The sequence below is a fragment of the Siphateles boraxobius genome, unplaced genomic scaffold (assembly GCF_051911475.1).
Source record: "Siphateles boraxobius isolate OS27281-9 unplaced genomic scaffold, OSU_SipBor_1 65, whole genome shotgun sequence".
Lineage (NCBI taxonomy): Eukaryota > Metazoa > Chordata > Actinopteri > Cypriniformes > Leuciscidae > Siphateles > Siphateles boraxobius.
The window spans coordinates 14,889,144-14,907,834 of NW_027509192.1; the positions used below are offsets into that span (position 1 = coordinate 14,889,144).

Consider the following 18,691-nt stretch of genomic DNA (forward strand, 5'->3'; position numbering starts at 1 on the left):
ATTTCAGAACATCATCATTGAAAGTAAGAATAGCTGTTAACATAATTGTTGTTAAGACTTTGTAATTGTTATTGTGAGAACAATTTTAATTTAAAAAAAATATATATTTTAATTAAAAACTTTTTCTGTTGCAACCACTGAAATAATTTTTACATTTATCTTAACACTAACATACTAACAAAGTGCCATGGTTTTTGGGGACATGTAGCCTATATGTAGTATTAATACCTTGGAGTAAGTTAACGTTACCATGCTAATAACGTTACCATGCATGAATATAGCACATGATATAATTATCATTGTTAAAACATGGTAAGCCACATTAAGGTAAATATCTGACATCTTGTTGGTAAATATTTACCTATAGGCTACAGCAAAAAAATATGACTATATTACTCATTGTTTTCAGTCACAAACTCGAACAATTCCACCCGACGGTAACGTTAACGTTAACTTTAGCTAAATCTTTGCCGAATCCATCCTGTTTCAAATCTCACAAAAGGTGCATTTTCCTCAGTGTATGCAATGGCTTACAATCAGTATTTGTCCTTTGACGTGTAAGTAACATACATCAGTCTACTTAGACTTACACTTATAGTACTCTTTTAATTAGTTGTATCCCTTTTTTGTCCGACCGTTGCTTACCTCAAGAAGACCACCTTCGTGAATAAGGGAGGGAGGGAGGGGCGAGTTGACGCATGCGCAGATGATTAGCGAAGAAGAAAAGTTTCTCTTAGTTCCAGCTGCAGTATAGCAGACATCAGCTCAGTCTGCAGGGATCACCAGACTCAACTCAAAACCAGGATTACTGCTCACACATGCTGAAGAAAGAGTCTAGAAACATGCTGTTACAGCTCGCAGCCCTTCTAAGTAAGTTTAATTTTAGTTTGGTTGAGGCAAAGTCACTCAAATAAGGTTTTCCCTTTTCTTTACTGCCACAAAGCATGGGTTCTCAAATTTAAGCAGTTATATTTTTGCAATATATTTACTTCAAGTAATTTGACAAATTATATGTATTTACACCTTTGCACGTTCACCTGTGATTATATACATGTTTTATTTTTATTACACTGAAATTTCTTTTTTTCATTTACTTTTTAATTAATATACTTATATAATTGAATTTAAATTTTATTTCAACTAACTGCCATTCAAACAGTTGCATCTTATTTAGAAAACACATAGACCGATTTATATTTATGTGGATATATGTGTCTGTGTCATGTTTATGTGTGTTTTGAATTTGTGTTCCAACAGTGGGTTTTTCGCAGAAGAACCATTTTCTGGTTCCTCAAAGAACCTTTAAGTGAACAGTTCTTAAAAGAACCATGTTTTTTCAATATTCATGTGTGAACAACATTTTAATAATCTGAAGAATTATTTCCGATATAAAGAATCTTTTTTGCAATGGCAAGATTCCATGGATGTTAAAGGTTATTCATAGAACCATAACTGCAAAAAAAATCTGTTTATTTTTTTAGTGTAGGCTATGTATGTTAAAATGGCACATTTAGCAGCCTGGCTGATATGTTGGTTTATCTCCACTCACTTCTTTGAGCTTTTCTAAAACTTAAAGGACCTTGAAAATACAGGCAAACACAGTCCATATGATATTATGTTTCATTAGTACAAATGCATTTAAACGTTTTTCTTCCACAAAGTTGTAGGGGCATGGGCTCTTGCGGATGTGCCTGAGCTGGGAGATGTTTGCACAGAGGGGAGCTGTTATCCTGCCACAGGAGATCTTCTCATTGGAAGAGCTGACCAACTCTCGGCCACCTCGACATGCGGACTCCATAAACCTGAGCCCTTTTGTATCGTCAGTCATTTGCAGGTAACCTATGTTCTGCATCTCAAAACCCTTTTGAATAAACGCAGATGTTTTGCTATTAAAAGTCTCAGAAACATTGACTTTGAATGATGAGCTAACATCATTCCATAGTGGTGGAAATTATAAGGGCTTAATTTTTCAGGTTGCAAAGATAAGCATTAATTTTACGTCATGATGTCAATTGATATATGTTCATTCGAAATGAAAACTGCACCCCTGTGGGCTCTATATTTGGCCTGATAATTGAATTTCAATACCACAATTGAGGATTTCTGTGTTTTATTTCTCCCAACACCCCTCTGGGCGTTTATCTGGAAGATCTTCAGAAAGAGCTTTATTGCAGTCCTGTTATTTCATGTGGGTGTTTTTGGAACATGTTTGTCTGTAGAGATTTGTTTCAGGACATGTGAACTTTGAATGTCTAGACGACTTCCTTCTAGACATAACGCCTTAATATGTTTTACGTAGGTCCATTGAAAATGCTATTAGGGTCTTCTGAAACTTCAAAATCTTCAAATCTTGAATCTTCAAAACTGCATCCTAGTTCATAGAGGTTCATTGATGCAATGTCTGAGTTATAATCACTCATACCACGCCATAACAGAGATAATTGCTTCTAAGTCTTGGCTCGAGACCAAGAATTTTCTTTAAACCATTGTATCAGTTCTTTTCATCACCAGTCTTCAGTTTACCTTCATCTCTTCACGTTTAATCGTTTAAAGTTAGGTGGTGTCATCAAAGACAAACCTTTGCAGTGCAATATTTTGAGTTGGAGCTCATGGCATGTAGACAGTCATTAAAATGGTGGTGGTGATATCCTTCCCTCGTGAGGTCAAATGGCGGTTATCAGGTAGACAGCAACTAATTTTAATGCGCTGGTCACAATTACAACTCCATATATGTCCCAGCTTCAAGCTAAGAGAACTAAATTTCCTAAATAGGTTTTTAATGAAGAGAAAAATGTCCCAAAGCAACTCTTAACATCTGGAGAGCACATGAAACCAATGCTCTCTGTAGGTCATCAGACTTTGAAAAAGCTGCATAATGTAAATCAGACCAAGTGGGTTGAGTTGCTTTGGTATCTCGGAGACCTTTGCAGTCAGTCATTCATTTCATTTGGAGAACTTCTTGTGTCACAAGAATGCAATTGACATTATCTGGTTTTGCCACCCCCTCAATCACAGGAAGAGAAGAAGTGCTTTGTGTGCGATTCCAGGGAGACCTACGATGAGAGTATGCACCAAGTAACCAGCCACGGAATTGAAAATGTTGTGACTACGTTTGCTCCGAACCGCCTCAAGACTTGGTGGCAGTCAGAAAATGGTGAGTTGAGCTGTGATTCCAAACAAGACAATTGGTCATAATTTTTCCTTTTCAATACCAATGTTCAGTACAATTTTAAGTGTTTGCTTACTAGTCAAGAGGGGCTTTCGCACCGGATAGTTCTAGGAACTTAGTTCTAGGAACTAACCACCAGGGTGGTTTCCAGAGAACTAATGGTTCCCATAGGGACCTTTTCCCGATGCATTTGCACCGACAGCAGGAACTCTGAAGTGACGTAAGCTGCACTCGTTGTTGTGACTTTTATTTTGACAGCTCGGGCGGCAGACCTTTATTTTGAGAACGCCAGAGTCTGAGCAAACAAACAGTGCTCGCATTCTCTGTGTTCATTAGGTTACGATCTGACCAACAGTCCTATCTAATGTGTTATTAGATAGAACTATTAAACATAAAAGTAGACAGTATATGAAAAGTTATAAGCGTATGCCTTGTGGCTGATATCTAGTGTTGCTAGCTGAGCAGAAATAAATGAAAATGTTTCGTTTGGTCCCTTCAAAAGTTGCGTTGGATTTTCTGCCCAGCATATAGGTTAAGAGGCCCATCTATCACTGTTTTCCATGTTCGTAGAGTTAGTTTCTGGAGTAAATATATAGGCTATAATCTGTGTGTTTACATGGCTTTTTTTGTTTTTTTTTTAATGGCGGGTGCTGGTGTTTCGAGTGCGTTCGGCCAATCCGCGAACACTAACGTCACGGATATTTCCTATAGTGCTGGGTTAGACTCTACTCTGAAGTAGGAGCTCATTTAGTTCCTCCAAAAGAGTTCCTAGAACTAAAATCGTTCCTAGTTCCTGCGGTGTGAACACGCCAATATCCGGGTACTTCCACCAATAGTTCTAGGAACTATGAAAAGGTTCCTCCGGTGTGAATGCCCCTAAACTATCCATATAGTTCGCATGGGAACATAGGAAGCCAGTGAAACACTTATTATAGGGAATTCTCTCTCATTAGTGTGTCCGTTAGTTCCCCTATAATCAGACCAATGGAGGCTCTAACAACTTCAAAGCAATTGTGTAATTGCTGACCAGTTAAGGTGATGACCCGTCTTTAAAGTGTGGAATGACAACTCTTTTTCCCTTGGGAAAGAGTTTTCTTCCTTCTGATAGCGTTGAAAGAACATTTCACTCAAAAATGTAATACTGGTTTGAAACAGCATGAGATAAATGTAAAAAAAAAAAAGATATATATTAAAAAAAAAGGAAATATCTTTAAAAGAAAAAAAGGAAATATCTATCAGACCCTCAACAGACCAGTAATTCCATAAGTCTCTTAAAGGTGCAGTGTGTGATTTTTAGTGACATCTAGTGGTGAGGTTGTGAATCGCAACCAACAGAAGTTACGGTGGCCGACAGGAAAAGATGTCGTCATCTGAGACAGTAGAGAGTAGCCAGTTAAGTAATGAGGTTTCTTTACAAAGATGAAGTAAGAAATTAGGTTCACTTAAAGGGATAGTTCACCCAAAAATGAAAATTAGCCCATGTATTACTCACCCTTCAGCCATCCTAGGTGTATATGACATTCTTCTTTCAGACGAATACAATCGGAGTTGTATTAAAAAATGTCCTGGCTCGTCCAAGCTTGATAATGGGAGTGAATGGCTGTTTGTCTTTGGAAGTCCATTAAAGTGCATCTATTCATGACTAGTGCTCGACACGGCTCTGTGGGGGTTAATAAAGGTCTTCTGAAGTGAAGCGATGCATTTGTGCAAGAAAAATATCCATATTTAAAACTTTATCAACCTTTTTTTATGACAAGGTTAGTTCAGCTCAGTAAAATGTCATGTGGTGCAACTCTATGAAAAGCTAACATAATACATTTATAATGAATAATTTATTGTATTTGTAAATATATATTTGGTCTATATATACTATATATACTATATATATGTAATATATAATATATATTGTGTATATATATATACAAATATATAAATAAGTTGTAAATGATTATTAAGAAACACACACTCAAACACTGATTAAATATACTATTCATGGTGTAAGGAAAATATGTTTATAGTTGATGGTTATAACACACATAAACAGTTTTCAAAATCATATGAAATCAACATGAATACATTGGGTACATTTCTAAGATCTTTTACACATAATGCACATGACGTCACCATTTTCACAGATTACCGTTTTTGTAGTTTACACTGAGACTAAAATGGTAGCCTATCATTTTCAAAAACCTGCACTTTGAAACCCGTTTTCAAAAGTTTGCATTTTTAGACCCGCGGAACGTCGTTGTCGTGTAAATGAAATGCTAAAACCCATAAAAAGTTTCCCATTTTCAGTTGGAAACAGTGTTGTGTAAATGGCCCCTAAGACAAATATATTTTTCCTGGGAACGCTCCCATTATTCTACCTCCAATGAAGCCACTCAGATGTTACGTAAACATCTTTAGCCAAAAGGAGAAGGTTCAGCTGTTTCAAGCTGTTAGAATGTACAGTTTCTACAAGCCATATGTTCCTCAATTACATGAACAGACAGAGGAAATGGAAATCCAGAGATTTACTGGTTATTGCAGTGGATGAGTGTGAAATGTAGTGGGACAGGAAACAAGGGACCATGAATGCAACCAGAGAAGCCTGTGAATGTATGGTTTAGGAGAGAGTATGTGGTAGGAGGACAGAGAAGTACTTACCCATGAGAGATACAGCTGCCAACTGGACCAAAAGCCTGGGAATACCGGGGGGAAACTCCTACTTAATCAAAGATATGACTGTTTATTCTTAATAGACCTTCAAAGCACTTTACCAATAAAAAAGCAGTGTAACTATAGAGTAGCAGAGTTCTGAAGTACTATTAGAGCAATTGTGCATTGCTTTTTAATGTACATGCTGCAGATGTTCCTGGTTAAATTATGTAATTTGTACTGAAACTAAGTATAACTCCTATTTTTTTTTTTTTTTTAGTAACTCCAAAACAGTGCTATCCACATTTCAAATTAGTGAACCAACTGAGAGCTAATAAGCATGACCTCAGTCTTGAAACAGAGAAATTTGGGTCATCCATATTTTTATATCAAAAATGCAGTGTGAGAGAAATCTGAGTATTGTCTGCGTAAAATTGATAATAAAGTCTGGTGAACTTAAGAGCAATCCAAAAGGAAATATGCTATAATAAATACTAAAAAGTAAGGGGCCTATAATTGAACCCTGGGGGACACTAGTAGGGACAGAGCAAATCTCAGACCTGAAACCACTTTAAAAACTGGGAAGAATGGAAATGTTCTTCATGGAATCATAGAGGCCAATAAAGAACCTTTATTTTTTTAGAGTGATATCTGGCAGTTAATAAATGGAAGTGCATTAATAATTGTGGAGAAATACAACCCTTTGACTGGACTCTCTTTCTTGATGTCTTTTTCCTCTTTCTCAGGCCTGGAGAATGTCACAATCCAGTTGAACCTTGAGGCAGAGTTCCACTTCACCCACCTCATCATGACCTTTAAAGTAAGTGCTTAGGGGACACAGGCAGTTGGTGATGTGCGTTAAGGGGGAAGGTGTCGCCACAGCCCCGGGCTGAGGTGAGACTTGAGGTCGTTAAGAGAGAATGTGGGAAGGGAAGGGGGGTTGATGTGGATTTTGTTGGCAGGAGGGGAAGTGTTGCTCAGTGTGTGGGAGCCGTGGGAGGTCTGGGATAAACCCAGCTGTGCAGCCGACTGAGACCGATGGAATGCTTCAGCTAAAGATTACATTTCTGCATGATCTCACTTCACCAATACAGTTAAAAAATATCAAAGAGCACAGATTAAACGACTGGTTTCAAAAGAACAATAGTGCTCATGTGATGTTCATTGCAAAGATTGTTGTGAATGGCACTGAACAAGAGACAAGTCACTGTTTTTTGATATAATATAATATCATATCATATAATAATATCCATTCCATGTTTCTTGCCTTTTAACATAATATCTTAAAAAATCAAATCAAAAACAACAAATAAACTGTAAATTATTACAAATTATGAAACTAGTGATGATATCAGGGTTATTATTGTTAACTAAAACCATCAAATACATTTTGTTACTTAAAATAAGTGTTTAATATAATAAAATTAAATATAAAAAGCAAACTTGTTTTAGTTCAGCTTATTTTGGTTTAGTTTTACTTGAAGTACCAAAATAACTAAAACAAATAAACTAATAATTAATAAAAATAACAAACAGACAAAAATGAATAAAACTTGAACAAAAATTTTAAATTAGATTATAATCTAATTCAAAACAGTCATTATAAAACAACACTGGGTAAAATATCGCTACCATATTGGCCAATATTATTTTTCTGGGTAATTTGATAGCACTTAAATTTAATCCTTATCCAATTTAAAAATAAGTATCCATTTTTAAATGATGCATTGTAATGAGTTGCCTAAATTCACTTGTCGCATTTAAAAAGACTTATTTTAACTTTACTGTAATTTTGAATGTCATCCATTTATTAGTTATTGGCCATAACATGAATTTAATCATCAGCTTATTGTATAAGTCAGAATTTATATCAATGATTTCTTAAAAAAAATATTATAATAAATGTCACGTTTTGGCATGTTTTAGTGGGATGAAAACTTCAAAGGTGCACTTTAGTACACTGTAATTTTCATGCTATACAAAGTAGTTGCAAAATGGGTAAGAATTTTAAGTTGACGTAGTTACATGCACTTACTATAGTAATACCTAATAAATTATGCATAATTACAATCAACTAACCCTAACCCTATAGTTAGTACATGTAGTTAATTAATATTACTGTATTTTTGTGTAAATACCCTGTAACAGCTTCACCTTAAAATAAAGTGTAACCAAAAAATAAGTATAGATATTATGTAAGGATCAATTTTGATGATACGGGATATCATCAATATTGGAAGTATTGATCCCAAGCTTGCAATGTCCTATTGTGCTCTCTCTTTCTCTAGACATTTCGACCGGCTGCCATGGTGATCGAGCGTTCTTCGGACTTTGGGACGACTTGGCAAGTGTACCGTTACTTTGCTTATGACTGCGAATCCTCCTTCCCCTTCGTCTCTCAAGGACCCATGGCCAAAGTGGATGATGTTATTTGCGATTCTCGCTACTCTGACATTGAACCCTCAACTGAGGGCGAGGTGAGCGTCTGGAAATTTACTGCACTTCTGGTGAATACTTCCTTAAACACTGGATTGACTCTTGTTCCTTTTTGGTTCTGAAGGTCATCTTTAGGGTTTTGGATCCAGTCTTCAGGATTGATGATCCCTACAGCCCCAGAATCCAAAGTAAGGACAGAAACGAAACACAAGCAGTGACCTTTTCTTAAAAAACATACATCTTTGTCATTAAGTGGCCTAACAGACCAACCAAATGGTTGTTTCTAACTTCTTGCTATCTATAATTTACGTTTCCCTTCTATAGACATGCTAAAGATCACTAATTTGAGAGTGAAGTTCACTAGGCTGCACACTCTCGGGGACAACCTTCTGGACTCACGTATGGAGATCAAGGAGAAGTACTACTACTCAATCTACGACATGGTGGTCAGAGGAAACTGTTTTTGCTACGGACACGCATCTGAATGCGCACCTGTCGATGGATCTGAAGAGGTCATGGAGGGCATGGTATGTTTTATCAAGCCATGGCAAAGCAATTTAAAGCACCCCTATTATGCTATTTTAAATGCTTCTAGTTTTGTTTTAAAGGTCTCCTACAACAGGTTTACATGCACCCAAGGTCAAAAAAACTTTAATTTTCTCATAATATACATTATAGCATCACCTCTTTTCTCACAGTGTCTGAAACGGTTCGATAAAGGATTCAGTCTCTCTAAACTCCTCCTTTCTGAGAGCCTACTCTGCTCTGATTGGTCAGATGGCCCAGTCTGTTGTGATTGGTCTACTCTGCTCTAATTGGTCAGATGGCCCAGTCTGTTGTGATTGGTCTACTCTGCTCTGATTGGTCAGATGGCCCAGTCTGTTGTGATTAGTCTACTCTGCTCTGATTGGTCAGATGGCCCAGTCTGTTGTGATTGGTCTACTCTGCTCTGATTGGTCAGATGCCCCAGTCTGTTGTGATTAGTCTACTCTGCTCTGATTGGTCAGATGGCCCAGTCTGTTGTGATTGGTCTACTCTGCTCTGATTGGTCAGATGGCCCAGTCTGTTGTGATTAGTCTACTCTGCTCTGATTGGTCAGATGGCCCAGTCTGTTGTGATTGGTCTACTCTGCTCTGATTGGTCAGATGGCCCGGTCTGTTGTGATTGGTCTATTCTGCTCTGATTGGTCAGATGGCCCAGTCTGTTGTGATTAGTCTACTCTGCTCTGATTGGTCAGATGGCCCAGTCTGTTGTGATTAGTCTACTCTGCTCTGATTGGTCAGATGGCCCAGTCTGTTGTGATTGGTCTACTCTGCTCTGATTGGTCAGATGGCCCAGTCTGTTGTGATTGGTCTACTCTGCTCTGATTGGTCAGATGGCCCGGTCTGTTGTGATTGGTCTATTCTGCTCTGATTGGTCAGATGGCCCGGTCTGTTGTGATTGGTCTACTCTGCTCTGATTGGTCAGATGACCCAGTCTGTTATGATTGGTCTACTATGCTCTGATTGGTCAGATGGCCCAGTCTGTTGTGATTGGTCTACTCTGCTCTGATTGGTCAGATGGCCCGGTCTGTTGTGTTTGGTCTACTCTGCTCTGATTGGTCAGATGGCTCTTACAGAGCGTATCAGAAAAGAAATATCCATTACCATATCTGAATTTCAGCTCTGGATCTTCCTCAGCGCTGGACACACAGTGATACGAACAGTAACGATGGCGTCGGTTTTGTCGTATCAATTTGAGCTCGAGTCCTCATCTTTTGGAAGTGCATGGAAACAGCGTCTCTCGACATGACAACATGAACCAAACTCTTCAAGTCTCAGCTACAACTACAGTGTTTGAGGGCCAAAGTACATGTTGTTCGCGGCAGCCAATGAAGACCCTAGACTGGCATTATGCAAATTTGTTTCAAACCTACACAGGTTTGAGCTGGAAGTAAAACTGGAATTACTGAAGACTTGTTTCGGGCAGTTCAAAATCGGTTCTTTCTTTTGTGAGACAATAACTCCCTTTATCTGCACTTTGATCTTTAAAAGTTTGCAAATCTTTTACATTCACGAACAGCTATATTACACACTACATGAAAGGTAATATCCTAAAAAGCATAATAGGGGCACGTTAAGTAAGTTATTAGTACTTTTTTTTATAGTTCACTATTATTATTTTTAGATTAAATTATATTTATATATTGTAATATTTATATTACTTATTGTTATATTTCATTTATACAAATTGTGCTTTTGACTGTTTTCAGTGTATTAATCCCAGCTCCATTTAACACTTTTTATCACATCACAAATGACAAGAAATTATGAAAATTTAATGCAGTATTATATGATAATGAATAGGAAGTAAATACAGCAAATTTAATAGGAAGTAGTTTTTGATTTATGCCAAATGTAAATGCAGCAGACATTTTTTGTGGATTTTTAACCTCTGTTTTGAAGAAAACATCTCACACACATTTGTCACGGAAAGAAATCTTTTGAACTTCCATCCCTGTCTGCTGCTAATTCAGTCTGGATCTGTTTCACATTAGTATGAAAGTATGTGGACCGCCTCATGGTTTCATTATTGAATAGTTTACAGTGCAAATAATCATGTGGCAGAGAAAATGCACTCAGAGGGTCTTGTCGAGTGTCTTGTTTACAAACCTTTTTTGGTTTTGTTTCATTTATGTTTTTAGTATGTGTTTTTGCGGTTTTATATCAATGATTTTTAGAGACAAAAACGAAATATAGCAAAGGAACAAGTTTCCTGTTTAGTCTGCTCTCTCCTCTGTTTGCAATCTGTCTGAAATGCGTCTCAGTCTGTTGCAGACCTTACAAAAGTAATGAACTGAAAATACATCCGGATCTCAATCTCAGTACATTTTTTTGCACTGAAGTGACCCTAGATTTTCTCCAGGTATGAAGCAGTTCTATGAAAGCTCACATAGACTGTGTCCAGATCTGTGTATGTTCCAGAGCTGGAGTTTGTTTAATATAGACCAGATGCATCCAGTATAAACATCTCCCGTTGCCATCTGGTTTAGGGCCGGATTTTTATGTTCTGAGCAACTGCATCTTTTATCTAAGTTTCTGTTGTAAGATGAAGCTTTTCACAAAACATTTCAGGGTCTCAGTTAGAAGTTGGCTCCTCGAATTTTCATCTACTTTTCTGTTTATATTGTTTGGTGCTTTAAAACATCTTATTCCAAATAGTGTCAGTCTGATTACAATTATTCTGAGTGTTTTGTTATTGGTTATCATTATTATGTCTGCTTTTGCCGTAGGTCCATGGCCATTGTATGTGTAATCACAACACCATGGGTCTGAACTGTGAGCGCTGTCAGGACTTTTACCATGACCTGCCTTGGAGGCCCGCCGAGGGACGCAACACCAACGCCTGTAAAAGTATGATGTTATGCTACGTTAAATCATGGGCCAATGAAATCATGCACATTTTTTGTCAAGATCTATTAATTTATCTAAAAATCACTTTCTATGACACAACAAGGTTAGTTCAGGTTATACAATGTTATGTGGTATAAACCCAAAAACGTAATATTTATGAGTTATTAATGAAATATATATTTGTTCTATGTTACTGCATTATCGTTATCATAATTCTTTGTTATATCATTGTTTTTAAATGACAGTTTCTGAACAACGTTGATGTTCTTTTTGTTGTACCATTGTTACTCCATTATCATTTCTTAAGATGTTAAAATAATTTTTACAGTACTAACATGTTTTGTGAGTTTATTGTAACTCATTAAAAACACAGAGTCGAAAATTACTGCAGAATAATTTTTAAACAACGTTGTTGTAGTTCTTTGTGGCACAAATTTTACTGCATTATAGCTTTTAAACAACAACGTGGTACAGTAGTTTGTTGCACAATTGTTACTCTGTTATCTACCATTATTTGCATTATCTCACTAACATTTTCCTGCTTCTTTTACAGAGTGTAACTGCAATCATCACTCTGATTCCTGTCATTTCGACATGGCCGTGTTTCAGGCCTCGGGTAACGTGAGCGGTGGCGTGTGTGACGGCTGCGAGCACAACACCATGGGTCACAAGTGCGAGCAGTGCAAGCCATTCTTCTACCAACATCCGGAGAAAGACATCCGTGACCCCAACATCTGCGAGTGTATGTGTCCCCTCTCATTTCCTCTCCTGTCATGTCCTCTGACCTCCCCCCTCCCCCCCATTCACACAGCTACTTCTCCTCTACCTGTCTGGTCTAGTTTGTGATGTGATTCTGGTCCAGCTGTTTCTTTGTTTATCTCTGCTTGTGCAGATTTGGGGAGTAGAAACACCTGGGCTTTGAAGTGGTCCATCACCACAGAGCTCCTCCCTTTCTCAAAGCGCACGGGTCTAAGGTTTCACATTCCTCTGTTGTTGTGGTGACTGAGGTTTTTAGTTTATACCCTTTGACCACAAAGCAGAAATGCGGTCTGTGTGAATTTTACATCAAACTTTGGTAACAGTTTACAAAAAGATTCATTAACATTAATCCAATAATTAATGTGAAATAACAACAAACAATGTTTTTTATTACATGTATTAATTGGGTTAATGTTCATTTAATTTGAGTGTCAAAATACAAGTTGCATAAATTATCATTATTTAATGCTTTATGACCAAACATGAATTAACAAAAATACACCACCTGTCAAAATACTTAAGTTTTTATACTATATATAGTATACTATATTTTGTATTTTTATACAAAATACTATATTTTTTACATGTTTTTTAAAAGAAGTCTCTTTTGCTCATCAAAGTTGCATTTATTTGATCAAAAATACAGTAAAAACAGTAATATTGTGGAATATTATTGTAATTTAACATAACTGTTCTCTATTTGAATGTATTGTAAAACTCAATATATTCCGTGTGACATGAAAGTGTCACATGATCCTTCAGGAATAATTCTAATATACTGATTTTCTGCTCAAATATTATCCATTATTATTGGTGCTCAATTATTCTAAATGGTTTTAATTATTATCCATGTTAAAAACAGTTTTTACTGCTTAATATTTGTTGTGGAAACTGTAATAATTTTTTTTTCAGGATTCTTTGATGAATTGAAAGTAAGAAAAAAACAGCATATATTTGAAACATATCTTTTGTAACATTATAAATGTCTTTACTGACTTAAAATGGTGCATTGTTTGTTAATGCTTTAATGTTAAACTAAACTTTATTGTTAAGTGTTACCAATAGATTGTTGTGCTGATGGGGAACTTTGTAATAGACTGTACTAAAACTGTACTATTATATATAAGGAGATACAGATCATTTTAGTTTTCTTGTGCTGCATTGATGTACACTAAGATCTAGCATGGCTTCTTGTTAGTTTTCCCAGCTGTCCACAGTTCCTCCCATTGTCTTTAAGTATGCTGTCCGGATTTGTCTTTTCCAGCCTGTAACTGTGATCCGGTCGGCTCTCTGAACGGTGGAGTTTGTGATCCGCTGACAGACGTGTCTCTCGGGCTGATTTCGGGTCAGTGCCGCTGTAAGCCTAATGTGGAGGGAGAGCGGTGTGACCAGTGCAAACAGGGCCATTACGGACTCAGCGACGACCCTCTAGGATGCCAGCGTAAGTCGATGCCTCACACAATAAATCGATTAATCAGTCTAAAACCAAATCATTTGTCAATGTGAAAATAAGGTCTTGATAACTGTAAAGAAAGCTGTTCTTGTGTTGTTGTTACCCAGCATGCACGTGCAATGCTATGGGGACAGTTCCAGGTGGAAGCCCATGCGATACTGACTCAGGAAACTGCTATTGTAAACGTCTGGTTACCGGAAGGAATTGTGACCAGTGTCTGGTGGGTGTTCTGCTTACTTTATGAGTCAATTCATATGTCTGTGAAATAAAACTGTAAATTATTTTATTTTTAAAAAACATAATATTTGACTTTTATGGTAAGTAATGTGACACTAAAACAGATAATTATTGTTAGGCACGACGCAGAGGAACTTCAACGGGCTTATACGCTTATTTCACGCAGCCGTTATTTTAAAATGGATACTTTAGACTATACACAGTGAAATTCATTTATAATTTTTTTTTTCAGAAAGTAAAAAAATAAGTTGGAACGAACTATATCTACATATCCTATATTGGATATTAACATCCAATAGTGTAAATCGCGGCAGCAGCTTCAGGTTGGTAGTCCAAGGCATTGTTGTTTATCTTTACTTCCGGGGTTCTTCCCACCGGAGCCTCGCTTTCGATTTCAAAAAACCGGCTGTGTGAAATAAGCGTATTGCTTTAAAGTAGAAAAATATTAAATTTAATATTTTAGACGCAGTGGTGCATTAGTACGGATGTAATAAGGTCACAGGTGTATGTTTGTAGAGTAATTTACTACGGCTTTGAATGCGGCTTAACCAATCAGAATCAAGGACCTGAACTATCCGTTTTATAATGTAAATTATACAAAAGTTTGTGCCAGTGCTTGAATTTGATTGGCTGAACCCTGATGTTCATTATAATATCACTTTTACTCATGTAAAATTTGCTTAAAGGTGCAGTAAGCTATTTCAGAGAAACGCTATTGAAAGTGGATCGGACCGAGCACCAAAACTCACTTGTAGCCAACCAGCAGTAAGGGGCGTGTCCACTCATGAGGTGGGAGGGGCCTATTATGCATAGCGTGTTCATGAATTTGGGGGGCGGAGCTATCCAAGATAAGGGTGTGATCCTTTTGGGTAGGGTGTTGTTATTATACTTACACTTTAAATTTGTTTTGGTGATTTCAAATATCAAAAGTGATTCTCAGAAAATGCTTACTGCACCTTTAAATTTTTTTTTATTAAATTATACAATTTTAATTAAATATATAAATATTATTTTCTTTTTTTTTTTACAGATTTTTATCATTTTGTTGTGCAAAAATGTGATCTCTTGCGTTTAAGGACTGCTGTTTACATTTAGTTTCTTGTGAGGTCTATCTGTTGAAATGGTCTTTTAACAAACCTATCTCTCTCTCTCTCTCTCTCGCTGATAGCCTCAGCACTGGGGTCTCAGTAACGATATGGATGGCTGCAGACCATGTGACTGTGATCATGGTGGTGCAATCAACAACCAGTGAGTAAAACTACTCCTCCTGTATGAAGTTCTACTTTCTGCCTGAAAAAAGTCTGTCCTTAAAAAGTCGAATCCGAATTTTAGGCCTTAAAATGTCTTAAATACAATTGGTTATTGATTGGATTATGTAGTTAACGTTACTTTTAAATTGTTCTTAACTAAACGCTTTTTGGGAAATGTTTTTAAACGTATTTTTGGGTGGTATTTTACTACTCTGCAGACAGTGCAGCTCAGACAGAATTTATTATATTTTTTCAGAATTTATTTATATTTTATTTAGCATGCCCAGAAAGTGTGTCGCAATGTGGTGTTTATTTTAATTTCATTTGAATCTATTTCTTGGTTACACAGTTCTGTATTGTCATAATCAGTTGAATGTTCATATTGAATGTGAATAAATTAATTTACTTCACAAGTAATTCTGGGATTTTAAATATATTTTTTTGACGTGAAAGGAGAGGTCTTAAATTGCATTCATAATGGTATTCATTAAGGCCTTAAATCGTCTTTAATTTACCTTGTCGAAAACTGCAGAACTTCAGAAAAACTTACTTTCTACTCCTACTGCACCTTCTAACAAGTTGTATAAGGCTGTTGAGAAACTACTGGCAGGAGGCCTGAAAAAGCAATTCTTAGTCCCAGATTAAGCCCTGAACTGGCAATATCGTCCAATAAGAAAACTCCATTTACAAAAAATTACAAAGGCAGGCTTTAACCGCAGTCCAACAATCAGTTGGGTGCCATTCCTCACTGGTTTTGTATCTTGATTATGTGTGCGTGGAATATTTCCTCCTGAGCTATTTTTCTCAAGACCATTCAGACGAACCATCTAAACCTGTTAACCTCACATTCCCAGTTGTTCTCCTGAAACGGGTCAGTGCCAGTGTCGCGAGCACATGTTTGGCAGGCGTTGCGACCAGGTGGAATCTGGTTTTTACTTCATTGCTCTGGACCACTACACTTATGAAGCAGAGGATGCCAAATTTGGACCAGTAGGTGTCTTCATTATTCCCATTTATCAAAGTCCTCGTTTGACCGAATGGTTGACCCAGTTATCTCTCCGTCTCTCTGCAGGGTGTGACCGTTGTCCCGAGAACACACCCTCAGGACAGATCCCCTACTTGGACTGGCATTGGTTTTGTGAATGTTCCTGAAGGTGCCTATCTTGAATTCAGCATTGACAACATTCCCCACTCTATGGAGTATGACATCATCATCCGATATGAACCTCAGGTGACTTCCTCTGCTAATCTTTATAATACGAGTATTATAAAGTGTAATTAATACGACAAAATTGTCTGACTGAAGTCAGCTGGGACATGTTTCATCATCCTCTCTTGAGTTCAAGGGTAAGCAGGCAGCTTCAGCAGACATGACATCATTACATCATCTTTTTGCTCTTTCATGGTCGGTAGCTGCCAGAGCAGTGGGAAGAAGTGTTGATGACTGTCATCAGGCCTCGCGTCATTACCGCCGACAGCCGCTGTGCCAACACAATGCCCGATGATGACAACCAGATGGTGTCTCTGCATCCTGGATCCAGGTATGTGCTACGCCTGAAATCACGTACTGTTTAAATAGGGTTTACTTGAGTTGAGTTTACTTTGCGACCGTTAAAAAGTACATTCTATATAGCATGAATGTGGAGAGTATGAATGAAATTCATCGGCCATGTTGTTACTGTCATGTGACCTACGGTGTTACGTCCCCATATGCCATAGAGGGAAGACGTACATAATACAAATTAAAAACACTCCTTTAATTTTGGTCTCTGGGGAGTACCGTGGGTGAATGACACAAGGATCACTGAGATAACTGCAAGCAGGTGGTTCGCTTTATTTACAATATGAAAAAGATAATTCACACAAATTAAAATACAAACAAACAAACTTATTTACAGCTATATACAACTTAAGAAAAATAATTGAAAAGTGATAATTGAAATAAGCCACAGAGAGAAAGAAGATGAGCGGTGCTAAACAAACAAAATAACAAAACCAAAGCCCACACTAACTAATCCCCACCCTCTAAACTAACTGAAAACAAAAACAGAAAATAAAGAATTCTTCAGCGATTAACACGCCATAGCTAAAGCTTCACTAACGAAAACAAAAACGTACACAGGGTTGCACACGCTCCCAGACATCCCAAGTCTCCCGGAAGTTCCGGGAGTTTCCTGCATATTGATAGCGGCTCCCTGATGCCCGCAAATTAGTTCAAATCTCCCGAAATCTAGAGCGAGCGAGCAAGAGCGCGCATGCGAGACAGAAGAGACTGTGCTCCAAACCGTGTAGCGCGCGCACGGCGGAGAGGGAGAGAGCGAGAGACCTTGCGTGTGTGTGCCTGTGTGCCTCATGAAGCGCATGTAAGACAGAGAGCATCCTGATTGGCCTGTTTCCATAAGTCAACCAGTCACCAAACTTAAAGATAGCAAAGAGCGGGAAAACAGGAAGAAACCAACAACAGAGGGGGTGAAACACAGCAACCAATAACAAAAGGGTAGGGAACAAAAATTCTAGCCCACAACACCCCCACCCTTATAATCAAACATTAGACATTTTTACAATGTTTGTTAACAAAACAACCCCTCGAGGGAGTTACACTCTAGAAAGGGCATCCGCGACCACATTATCCACTCCCTTTTTATGGCGAATCTCACAGCAACCAATAACAAAAGGGGAGGGAACAAACCTAGCACTTAACATACGGCGTCAGTTGCGTCGGTTCACTTCCATTCACAAATTCTCTCCCGTGGCCTAATGGGATAGTAAATGTGTGCGACTACTTTTCATCCTGCTGTTTTTTGAATGTATGTATTTGGACATACTCTGTTGGCGGTTTTTTTTTTCACATACTATATAGTAGGGAAGTATTCGACTTTGGATAAAGTGTGAGAGAAGGAATAACACCTGATGCACATTCGCTTTCATCCCCACAACACTAATGACAGAACAGCTCTGTGCTGCCTAACTAGTGTGCTTCCTACATAGGAAGTATTTCAAGTCATAATACTGTACGTAGATGTGCTCCTGATGCAAAGGCTGCAGGGTTATTATGGTTAACTTCAACTAAAATGATTAAAAACAGTTTTGGTAATTGAAATAAAGTTTCAATTAAAACTTAGAAATGTTGCTTTGACTGCTACCTGAAATAAGTTTAAGCTGAAGGACTAAAATAACTAACTGAAAATAAATAGAAACTAAACCTGAATTAAATCTGAAATGAAAATAAATTCAGCCTAAATAGTAATATTAACAAAAACTTATAAAAATGACAACCACATAACAAAATGACTAAACAAATACACTTAAATTCAATTGACAACTGAAAATATAAAATAAAAGCTTATTAAAAATA

General features: G+C 37.3%; 1 protein-coding gene across 1 annotated transcript in view; it reads left to right on the forward strand.

Annotated features, from left to right (window-relative positions):
• The first annotated feature begins 698 nt into the window (after positions 1-698).
• lamb1a (laminin, beta 1a) overlaps positions 699-18,691 on the forward strand; it is a 37,695-nt gene continuing 19,702 nt past the window's right edge. The window contains exons 1-15 of the mRNA XM_077211244.1: positions 699-870; positions 1,662-1,834; positions 3,016-3,154; positions 6,556-6,629; positions 8,098-8,286; positions 8,370-8,433; positions 8,570-8,772; positions 11,517-11,637; positions 12,191-12,379; positions 13,661-13,837; positions 13,957-14,069; positions 15,255-15,334; positions 16,191-16,326; positions 16,409-16,567; positions 16,750-16,877. Coding sequence (XP_077067359.1) covers positions 819-870; positions 1,662-1,834; positions 3,016-3,154; positions 6,556-6,629; positions 8,098-8,286; positions 8,370-8,433; positions 8,570-8,772; positions 11,517-11,637; positions 12,191-12,379; positions 13,661-13,837; positions 13,957-14,069; positions 15,255-15,334; positions 16,191-16,326; positions 16,409-16,567; positions 16,750-16,877 — 1,997 coding nt within the window. The 5' untranslated portion in view covers positions 699-818. The remainder of the gene's footprint in view (positions 871-1,661; positions 1,835-3,015; positions 3,155-6,555; positions 6,630-8,097; positions 8,287-8,369; positions 8,434-8,569; positions 8,773-11,516; positions 11,638-12,190; positions 12,380-13,660; positions 13,838-13,956; positions 14,070-15,254; positions 15,335-16,190; positions 16,327-16,408; positions 16,568-16,749; positions 16,878-18,691) is intronic.